This window comes from Tigriopus californicus, chromosome 10 (assembly GCF_007210705.1).
Source record: "Tigriopus californicus strain San Diego chromosome 10, Tcal_SD_v2.1, whole genome shotgun sequence".
In the NCBI taxonomy this organism is placed as follows: Eukaryota; Metazoa; Arthropoda; class Copepoda; order Harpacticoida; family Harpacticidae; genus Tigriopus; species Tigriopus californicus.
This window is the reverse complement of record NC_081449.1, coordinates 662,467-673,936: the sequence shown is the minus strand read 5'-3', so window position 1 is coordinate 673,936 and position 11,470 is coordinate 662,467. Positions and strand designations below refer to the sequence as shown.

The 11,470-nt window shown below is 46.0% G+C and overlaps 1 protein-coding gene across 1 annotated transcript; it reads left to right on the top strand.

The window, feature by feature from the left end:
- Positions 1-30: 30 nt before the first annotated feature.
- LOC131888858 (zinc finger protein 503-like) lies at positions 31-2,814 on the top strand. The gene is made up of 2 exons (XM_059237802.1): positions 31-332; positions 659-2,814. Exons 1-2 carry the CDS (start codon positions 255-257, stop codon positions 1,922-1,924), a joined length of 1,344 nt encoding a protein of 447 aa, XP_059093785.1. The 5' UTR covers positions 31-254; the 3' UTR covers positions 1,925-2,814.
- The last annotated feature ends 8,656 nt before the right edge of the window (positions 2,815-11,470 follow it).

The window sequence follows — 11,470 nt, the reverse complement described above, 5'->3', positions numbered from 1 at the left end:
CGCCCCGCTCTTACACAACAAGGGTATGGGGACCAGTCAGCTGGGAGGAGATTCGCGATAAGTGGTTGAGGTCTCTTTCTGTTCTGCACACTCGTTTGGCCGCAGAACACGCCAGCACCACTTGGCTAGGAGGGGCTCCTCCAGCTCCACGAGGTTGCTCCCAAAGCGCAGTCCGTGCCTCAGTCGATTGCAAACTTTTTCGTGGATAGGACGTTTGTGTTCTTCGTGTGAGTCTACCAACTCAATATTGCATTATGGTAGTGCTGGATACATCTAGGTCCAATACATCACCCGTAAACATGAGTCAATACATCCAACCGCCACCAATGGAGGTAAGTTATTTTACCTATTTTTTTAGGGGGAAAAATGCTTCCTAAGAAAGAGGCGACAAACAGTAGATCCTTACCATAGATTTTTGTGTTGGTCATGGTTGTTAAATCAGTTTATCTACGCTCTGTTGCACAAGACCAGCGGTAGTTCCTACAGATTGGTAGATGGACACTAAGATACACGATTGTACTTGTCAAAGTCACTCCTAGTGATTGAAAGAGAAGAAATCCTGGACAAGCATGCAGCACTCACCCACTCTCTCCCTTTCACACACTAACAGATTTGGTTGTTCTCTCTAATTATCACTCTTGTATTTTCTCTCTTCCAGTTTGATTCGAAATGCAGCCCATTAGCCATGCTTACTCAAGCGTGTAACAAGATCGAATCCAATCTGATGGGCGAGGGTTGTCCTCTACCTTCATCCAGGCGAACTCTAAGCTCCTCATCATCCTCAACTTCACCGTCATGTAGTGCAGCTGTCAATAACAACAATGGCAATCTTCTCAAGAGCCACTTGAAATTGGAGACATTTTCGAGTGGACTTGTAGCCCGACCAAAGTCCTCGTCTACCTCCATCTCGTCACTGTCACCACCTTCGTTGCCTGACATGGGACAGGAGTGCAAATCCCAAGTACCATCCAGAACGCCCTCCGCAACTTCTCCCGCCTCGTCGTTGGGGTCTGAACCCAAACCAAAGTCGCCTGCCAAACATTTGCTCAGTCCGTCAGATAAGGGAGCTTGCTCGCCTCCACCTCCAAAGAGGTCCCCGATGCCCAACCCTCAAACGTCTTCAGTGTCGTTGTCAGTGTCACCCCATTCAGTGTTCTCTGGCATGGTGTCAATGCCATCTATTCTACCTCCAACTACCATCTCGGCCTATCCCTCGATTGGGTCTATGAGCCCTAAGCCGTGCACAGATCCGTTATGTCGTGATCCCTCCTGTCCCACTTTTGCCATGAGAAATGCCCAATTTTACTCGTCACAAGCCTATGCAGCCGCCTTCGGCGCTCATTCAGGGGCTCCTTTCTTCTACCCAGGAATGATTTCACCCATGACGGCAACAACAACGGCCAATTCACTGATAGGGTTATCCTCGAGTTCCCCTTTTGTTTGCAATTGGGTTCAAGGGGCGGAATATTGCGGGCGACGATTTTCAAACAGTGAAGATCTCATGGGTCACTTGAGGTCTCACACGTCGGGTGCCGCCGCCTCTGCCTCGTCCAATGCTACCCTGGCAATGCTGCAAGCCGCACAAGCTCAAGCACTAATGCCCCCAAATCCTCACGTCAGCACAAGTGCCTTGGCTATGCTTCAGGCCCAAGCTTCCAAAGTGGCAGCATGTAGTACGACCACAAGTCTGCCGCCATCCCCAGTCACGAAGACTTCCTCGGCGTCAGAGAGACATCATCCCTACTCAAGACCCAATGGAGTGGTCCCACCATCGGTCGGTCTACCCGGTGGTCTGGGGTCCTTGCCACCTGGATTTCCGCCCCATTTAGCCGCGGCAATGTTTCCCAACCCATTTGTTCCATCAGGCATGGGAGGCGGACCCCCGCCTGGTATGATTCCTTACCCACATCTCCTCTACCCATAAACAGATTGGCAGTTTGCAACGACCTGCAACAATGAGCGAGCTCTCGATGTTAAATCTCTTCTCACTCTTTGCCAAAGAAGAACATTACGAAGACCAATGGAAGCGTGCATGTGCTAGAGCGATGTCATAGACTTGTACTCCAGTCGTGACAAGGCATCGTTCGTCTTTCCTTTCCATTGGAGCGATCCCCAAAGGAAAAACTAATGATGTGGGACATACGTTCAATCCATCAAAGCAAAGGAGGAGTAGAGAAAACGTCCTCTTCGTTTGACAAGACCTCTGTTCACTGTCTCCGCAGCCTATTCTTCTTCTTTATTTCCCTCTCGATCATGATGGTCGTCGTTCGTGGAAAGGAGATGGAAGGGCGGGGACGACCCGTGCACCATTGCCAGAGCTCAAAGGCCGCCGATCTTTAGCGGCCCTGTCCTGGACCAGTGGGTGAGAGAACTGAGCAACCAAACCAAATCGTCGCCACTGCACCTACTTCCATCACTACCACTACCACTACTTTTACTACTACTGCCTCCTCCACCACCACCTTCACAAGGGCTAGCTAGAACTCCTACTCGTCCTGAGTGACTATGGTGTCTAGTGGCATGGAGGCAAATGCTCGGGTTGCCAGATCTGAGAGGGCCATTCATTTGTCAAACTGTCATAAAGAAGTCGTTTCGTGTGTCGCACACACAACACACACACACACACACAAATGGAGAAAAGCAAAGAAGAGGAATGGGAAACTTAGTCAATGCGCTCATACACATACACAAATACACACTCATGAGGGGCTTAGAGCAGAAAATACGGGGAATTGATGGTAAGAAAGCTGATGCGCCCCATCATTATTCCGATCTGCTGGATGGTCAATCCTGCAAACGCAACTGCTTCTACCGCTGACAAGATCGATAAAACATATGCACCGCCATATCGACCTCACTATATTCAAAACCTGTGATATTAAAACCACCTAAGGAGAGCACAAAAAATGATTTAACTCACCTTCCGAGCACTTCCATTGGAGGGCAAACGACGACGACAACGAGGAGGAAGAGGAGGAAGAGGAGGAGGAGGTGGAGAAAGAGGAGGATGACGATGGGGATTGGGAGGGAATCAGGGACAAGCGGGAGGTGGGGGACCATCCTTTATGGCTTGAGCCCCTAAGGGCAAGCCATGACTGAGACTATTTACAATAATAAATGATGTTATGCCTCCAAACCGAATGTCCTCGTGTGTCATTTGTTAACGTTAGACGCTCAATCGGTCTTCTACTTGTGCCCATGTTTGGGAATGAGGAGATGTCGCACTCCTATTGGGAGTTCTTTGGTGGTGTTTAGACTTAATTCAAAGCATTTAAGGCTCCACCGACGAATTCTCTGTTCCTGGATCTAACTGTCAACCAACTTCCAACTCCTTCGAAAATTAGCGGGTTAGTTACCACCCCCTTTCTACTTTTTACACCAGCATACAGGCCAAATAACAAGCTCTGCAATACCCTTGAATGCTGAAAAGTACAATTGAAGAGGGTTTGAATTCCAAGGAGTGTTTGGTGTATGGTGGCCCCAAGGTCAGTTTCACGTGGTTGTCTTAGTTCAAACCACATGGTGTCTGATTCGTTCGAAATAGTTGGATATAAGTGAATGCAGATTACGTCCATGAATTTGCAGTTCTTCTGCTGTTGTCAGTCTGAAGTTGAGAAAATTGAGAGGGGAAGCCCTCCACGAGGTGGTTTGGATGGAGATGGGGACGAGACGAAGGCACACGTAGGGAAAGAGAACGAAAGAAAGATTGTTGTATATGGCCAAAGGGAGTAGAGGGCAGTTAAAAAGGCCATTGAGGTGATGAATGGTAGTTCAAGGGCAGGACACGGCCGCTCCCGGCTGCAATGGAGAGCGCCCATTTCAAATGGCCCATATATCTCTTTCAATTGCTTTCAAACCGGAGGGAGACCATATCGCCTCCGCATAATGTATGTGTGTGTGTGTGTGTATGTGCTGGAGGGACAGCATGTACGTACGTACATTAGACGGACGGGGTATTCCGGACATTTCAATAGTGATGGTGACTCACCGCTCTATTCATTAGAAGAGTTCAGAGGACCCACGGGCTTGAATCCTCGCCGCCAGCGTCATCCTCGTCGATCCATTGGACGAGGTGAGTACCCAACAATCTGGGTTCGTTCCATCATTTTTGGATTCTCGCTTTTGAAACAAACAATCACCTTCCAGACGCATCTTGTGCTCTTATCGCTGTAGTAGTTGATACTGTTGCTGTTGCTGTTGTTGTTGTTCTTGTGTTGTTTTGGCTGCTTCCATTTTAACAACGTCGAATTGCGATTTTGAAGAGTACTGCCACAAAGGAGCCGGAGTGGCTCAGAAGTTGGCTTTGGCTAATGTTTTTCTCCACCAGACTCATACATCATCCTAGGTTTATGTCAATGACCAGGCGGATCGTTCATTTCACAGGTACCAGAAACACTCACAGGAACCGGCCAGTATCTCTGGTTCCTTTGGAAATCCAATATTTTGAATAAATTAAAGCCTGTAAGGCACTAAAGAACGTATGGTCTGAAGCGTGATCAACACATGTGGTCGACGACTCCTTAGAAGGAAAATTCTCCGTAAGCATCAAGAGTTCGTTAGTGTGACCGAGTATGTAGCGTTTACGCTCTTGAATCTCCGGGAGAGAAAGAAAATTCATTGCCGTATTATGTTTCACCCCATTTATCATTGGATTCTGCTCAATTTCTACCATTTTCCCTCTCCCTGGTTGTCAATTAGATGATAATTAATTATGTTTCGGCGACATTTTAACCATGATCAATTTTTCATCTCTGTTGTGCCAGCGACCCTTCGACATTACCAGGGGAGCGGCAAAAGTGGGGACGTCGAAAAATGACTATGGCTGGACCCATTTTTCGACGAATTCACGATTTTTCCCTTGAACATGGCAAAGTTGAGAATGTCCGGCGCAACTACGATCTTTAAGGCCGCATTAACAACGTCATTTCTGTCTTTCAGAGCTCTCCGTAGTGCCCACATTCACCATACTCAACATTTTTGTAAACGTTGATTCTCTCAGATGGAGTCTGAAAATTGACGCCATGGTGAGCTTGAGACAAAATTTACATCTGGAGTTGTAGTTGACCCGCTCCAAAGCCTACAAATTGTGAGTTGGGCTTTTTTATCATCCTGAGGCGGCGTGGCAGGACCATCATCCACCATGGACTTGGGAAGGCAAGCCAATGAGGCAATCGAGAGGTCATAAACAAAATGCTTTTGGGACGGGAGTTGATGTTGCTCAAAGTATTATTACCCGGGACGGCTACAATGAGATGTAGGACACCACCAACACCAACAAGAGGCTGGGTCATTTTTACAATCCATCTATCAAGTGACACAAACTTCCCGGAGATCTGGCGGCTCAGCCGACCAACCAACCAACCAACCCACCAATCCAATGCACACGAGGTGTAATCCGGCTGTAGTACACTACTAGAGGTAGTTGTTTAGGAGAGATGAGAATTAATGAAGGTTCGAGTTGTCAGTTCTTAGGAAAATGAAGTGACCTCCACTCCTCCAGGGTTGCCGGCATTCAGATTAACGTCTGAAGAAAAAGGAATCCGATGATTCTCGGATGAACTGGGAGTACAGAAGATAGAGGGGTAATTTTTCTGCACAACATGCGCAACGCTGTTTTGAATTCATTTGATTGCATGCCATGGCCTGATGACTACGAGTCTACGAGTGTACAAATGGCTAGAATCCTGGCACTCCTGAAGTATGTCTCATAAAGGGAACCGCCGACAATTGGCCCCCGAGTAGTAAAGCATGAGGATTAAGTCCTCAGATCTTCGACATTATAGTTTTTGTAGTAGTTGAATGTCCGGGAGTCTCGTTCTCACCTGGATCACGAGGCAATTTGGCCATAAAAACCTCTGACAGTTGCTAATGATTTTGTTAATCTTGAAATTGGAGGCGAGGAACCTCCTCGTGTTTACGACACCCAATACCCCGAATACTCCGTCGCCTGGCACGAAGGTAAGCTCCATTCGGTCTCCCTGACCGGACCGGTGTTCAAGTGGATTGGACTCAGAGATGGCCAAGATGGAACTGCTCCGAGCAGTTTTTCGACATCCCACTCATTGTCTTGGATCTGGTCATCTTGTGGGAGACATACTCATTTGTAGATGTAATGTAAAGATGTAGAGGAAGATATACAAGAGACCTCTGTTAATCTTGTGCACTAAAGTGTGATGAAGTTCGAGCCGATACTCTGTACATATCTTGGTCATGGAAATCCCAATATTTTGATGGTGTATTTTCAAATACTCGAAAGGTTTTAATGATGATGGGGTGGGGGGGGGGGGCAATAAGTCCCTTGACGTATGGGCACAAAAGCAAAGAGAAGCTTTGTTAACGTGGCAATTTAGTTTGTTGACAAAATGTTTGATTATGATGCTACCGAATTTCAATTGATTATGGTATCACAATATTCAATGTGACATTTTATTTATGTCATGTGGGGATGCAGTTTGACATACGAATGCTCAGGATAAAAGCTAGTTTTTAACAGTCATTGCGATATCATTCTCCAATAATCATTCATCGCCAAATTTGGTGCAATCGATTAAGCTTGTATATCGTAGTCTAGATGACAAAAAGTAATGTTTTGATCTTTCAATTGATAAGATCCTACCATTTAATGGAAGGAAGAATCTAAGATTTGCATATAAATGACGATGAAAAGTCATTGCTCGTCAAAAATAAAACTCATGCCATTCCAAAAGCGTAAAGATGTTTTGGGGGTGAAAGTAGACAAGACCAACTCTAATTCCGATTTCAATCCAAAGGAACGAAGTGACCCAATTCGTTCCCAGATTAACCAAGACAGTAAGTAAGAAAGTACGAAGCAAACCGAACCCGTCTCTCCAGGATCTCCCTATAAATGAGTGCATTTGGGTCAACAGTCCAAAATTAACGATTTTGGGATTACCCTCGGAGACATCTTGAACAGAGGCGCTCCGGAACTTGTGGTTCATCAACTTTTTTTGGAAACCCTTAAGTCTGAAAGAGGGACACTGGCTATTTTTGACTATTAGAACACATGGATAATCACGCATTCTACCACATAAGTGTAGAAATTCTTCTTTCCTAAGTGAAAGGATTTCGCGAACTTTGCAGCATGGAAATGCATAAAGAGAAACCTTCACCTTGGTGATTGAGTGAATCAAAGTTGGATCTTCAAGCAAACCTTTGAATTGGAAGGCAAAAGGAACTGGTGGTTAAGATCCGCAAAATGGAAACACGTAACGAGTCGATCCACTAAAAATATCACTAGGGCCTTTCTTGTCCGAATGACTAAACGGGATCCTTTAGAATACCCTCCTCAATATACACGGTTTAAAGTCCTCATTGGAACGCTCCCACTTTTGACGGGAGACATTTTTGTTGGCTCAGTGCTGAAGGAGGACAATTCAGCTGACTAAGTGAGTAAGTAAATATATAAGTAGGGGAGTGTAGTGGAGTGGTAGATGGAGAAAAATTGACGTGAACTCGGGCTGAACTCCACCTATCACTCAACAAGACTGATTGACTGACAACCTAACGTAACTAGATAACTCCAATCAAGATCCTTTTGCCACAAAAACATCAACAGGCTAGCGGACATTGGCAGTCAAACGCCCTTTCAACTCGACCAAAATGACGTTCAAATCGGGGCTTGGATCACCAGACGCCTGACATTCCGAAAGCCAAGCTCCGATCGAATGAATAGAAGTATAGAAAGGGTTACGAGAGACAGGGAATATATTGTACCTACAGTGCGTATGAATCTAGGTAGACAACGAAGAGAAATCCGACAAGAGAAGTCGGACACCATGGGATCTTCCACAAAATAATCCGACACTTCCGTGAGACCCCAACCGATGCCCAATTGTGCTAGGAGTTGATCTGTCTCCTTAAAAGTGGCTACTGCTGCTGCCTTCTCCTGGATTCAAAGTAACCCTGGGGTTAGGAGGTTGGGTTGGGCTGAATTGTTTAGTGTGTTGATCAAAGCGTACCCCGCCCTTCCTTTCGATCGATAAGAACCTGTTGTCACTAAAAGCCCTTCATTAGTGAGATTTGATGAATGGACACGTACAAGCCACAACTGGAACAAAAACAACATAAATCGAGACCTGAACGTTCTCACCCAACCTCTCACATGGATCCAAGATCAACGGCCTGAGATCACTAGGTCCTCATCGAGCCCCCTGTGCCTTTGAAGTTAGATTTTACCCATATCAACGATTTGCCAATTTTGGACCTACTTGTCCCTGCAGTCCGAAGCACACTTACCTATTGCCACACCCACTCCAGACTAGACATGTTTATAGACGGATGAATGACAAGTGAAGTGGAACACTGGATCGGTGGATCTGTGGATCTAGAGGAAGTCAATCTTTTGGACTCTGAAAAGCTGTCACATTGGCTATGAATTTTGACCTTAATTAGACGTAATTTCAACCCGCTGTTTCGTCCTCTCAACCCCTCGTCATTTTGATCAAGCTGTCAAGACTCTCAAGCGGAGAACACTGAGGGTGCTGTCAAAAGTGTCGCGGGTCCTTGACAACTAAGCACCCTTCACTTAAATAAAACTTCTCGTCCCACCGCCGTCGCTGAATACTACAGTAGTATACACTTGTGTACGCTAAGCCGTCTGAACAGTATTGGCTGCAACCATGATGATGATGGTGGTGATGAGGACGACGACGACGACGACAGAGCAAAGCAATCATCGTCATAATCATCTCAGAAACGAGAACCATGACGAGGAGATGATGTTTGATGAAGAACGCACTGACAGGTCGTACAATGAAGAATTTCTTTCAATCAGCCAATAAGTTTGAAGGGATAATAGCTACCTGTCGATTTCAACTGTGAAATCTGACGTTGAGTCGTTCCTTTGGGGAGTGGCAGGGACTGAGTGGGATTTAAGGAATAACTAACATACCACTAAGTGTCTTCTGGTAGACATAGAGCGTCCTCAAATACTCCTTACTAACCAAGGGGTGTGGCCGCCCTAAATGGGAAATCGCGTCAATTTTTTTTCTACCAAGTGCCAGATCCGCTCGATTAGAAACCCATAATAGCTCAGAACAGTAGAACAGTACCGTGTTCCCAGTGGTCGTTCTCTTCCCTTGCCCATAACCACATGTTCTGGTGAGTCATAATTCTCTATTTAGTGCGCAGTTTTATGGGCCAAACACCCATAAAATATCATATGTGTGATAAAGAAAAAGCCAGCCCAGCCAACAACGAGGAGGTCACTCATTCATGGCAACATTGTCGGGTCAAAGCAATCCCTCGTGGGTTAGTTCCACTCAATTCTCATCGCACCTTTCCAGTTTGCCCGTCAATCCTTTTGAAGCGGCTTCATTACTTGGTCAAGTCAGCGGCCCAATGAAGGCAAGAGAGCCAAAGAAGCCCGTGGAGCACAGGGCTTTAAAGGTCTCGGGCTAGATATTGAGCTTCCATTTTAGATGCAAATTTTATGGGGACACAGAGGAGTATGATGATCGCTATCATCCTGAATCGAATGGCTTTCAGCGCCAAATTGAGAAATGGGGCGGTGATGGGAAATGCAGCCAGCCATCGCTTTTTCAGGATAATATGCCTGGCCGTATGTGCTATTACTCCCAAGCCCAATGAAAGTTTTGGATGAGGCGGTGAGATAAATCTTGGGTAAACCAGGCGTCCACTATTCATTACTCCTACCTATCTACCTACTGCACGTACGGACATACTAGCGAGAGATTAAACAGGCGATCCCAAGCCAAGTACTTACCAGTCAGGATCTGGCAATAACAATAAATCTGACTCGGGGAAAATTGAACAATCAACTCGACGTTGGGATGAAAAATTAGCCTGGCAAATTTGAGGTCTCCATTTGCAACTAGCGTCCTGCTCCTGGCCTCTGGTTTGCCTACATACAACAGGGTCCATACATACCGTCACTCCATTGATATAGCCATAGCTATGCAAAGAGCAGTAGATGGATTTTTATGGCTTGATTAAAGGATCCCAGGGAAGGCAGCGGGGCTTACTTGTTAATGTTGGATGAGGGGCGGGCTCATCCTGGAATCTCGAAGAAGTGTGATTTATAGGCGTGTATGGGTGAAGTTTGTTCTGGGTTCACTAATGCAAAATGCAATGCTCTTTGGAAAAACAACGCCAACTCGGCTGTAAATGGACCGGTTGGTTTTATCTGTGATAGAAATGTACGAAAATGTGCCAATAGTTTGGGTTGATTTGAAACACATTTCCAAGGTAACCTGGGCTTTATGTTCTAGGTCTGTAATGTCTCACATAAATAGTTGGTTAAAAACTTTCAAAAAAAAAAATAGTTTTGTTTCGGCCTTAAAAATTCGAAGGTGCGTGAGTTCGAACGTTGAGATTGATTTTATGCTTCCTCATTAAGTGGAAAGTATCTCCCAAAAGACTTCTCTCTTGGTCGTATTCAACCAATGGAGACGTAAAATGTACCCACTCATAAAAAGTGAGCGTTAATTGAGATCCGGGACTGGGAAATTGGGTTCTCGTGCCCCCCGGTCGGATGGACTATGAGGTGGTGGTGGTGGTGGTGGTGATAGTGGTGTCGTAAAACCTCGAATAAACATGGTCAGACGATGAGAGCCATGAAAAACTCGGAGCAGTCAGTCCTCTGGTGTCTCTTTCGCACACACTCCGCGTTCAAAGGTCCCCCTGGAAGCACCATGTGGTCTCTATGGGGCTCTAAAGTTCCCCCTTGGGTCAAAGAAGAGCTGCGGCGCAAATCCCCTCATACTCTCCGTAATAAAAGGAAGAAGTCATTTTCTTTCGCTTTACGACGTGGCTTAAGAGTGTTAATATTGTCTTCATTGCTTTCCCTGCGGCCAATACGTGAGTGGGTGTTCGCACCACTCGACTCGTAACCAAGGTCTGTGAGTTCAAGCCCCGTCTGACCAGATTCTAATCCGCAATGCTCACGCGAACTGGTCCGTGGGTGTCTACCAGACCGTGCATGGGGAATTCAAGTAGGGGTAACAGATGGAATCAACCTTTCCAACGGGATTTTGCGGCTAATGTAGAAGTGGTGTGTATGGTGCAGGATATTGGCAGTGGGTCGATATTGTTTAAAGAGTCCTTTTTAGTCCGCGTTTCATGGGCCGGAGAACCGCCCATAAAATGTGGGGGATCAGAGCGGGCGGGATTTTGTTTCTGAATGCTGCTCGTTGTGTTCTGAATTGAACCTCTCTCCTCCGAAACAACCTTTGTAGCCGAGCGTCGTAAATCCCGACTGGCCGCCACTATTTTCCCACTACAAGCTCATTTTAAGTTGTCGTGTGTATGCGCAATAACCGATTATTTATTGAGGCATGTATCATCATTACGCTCGTTGGAAAATGAAGGAATTTATTGCAATAGATTTTTCTTCTCTCTCTGGACGGGTGTGAGCTCGAAGGTCCATGGTAAATCGAAAACTTCCTCCTCTTTCTCCTCTTCTAATTCGTGTGGCACTTAAGACGAAACT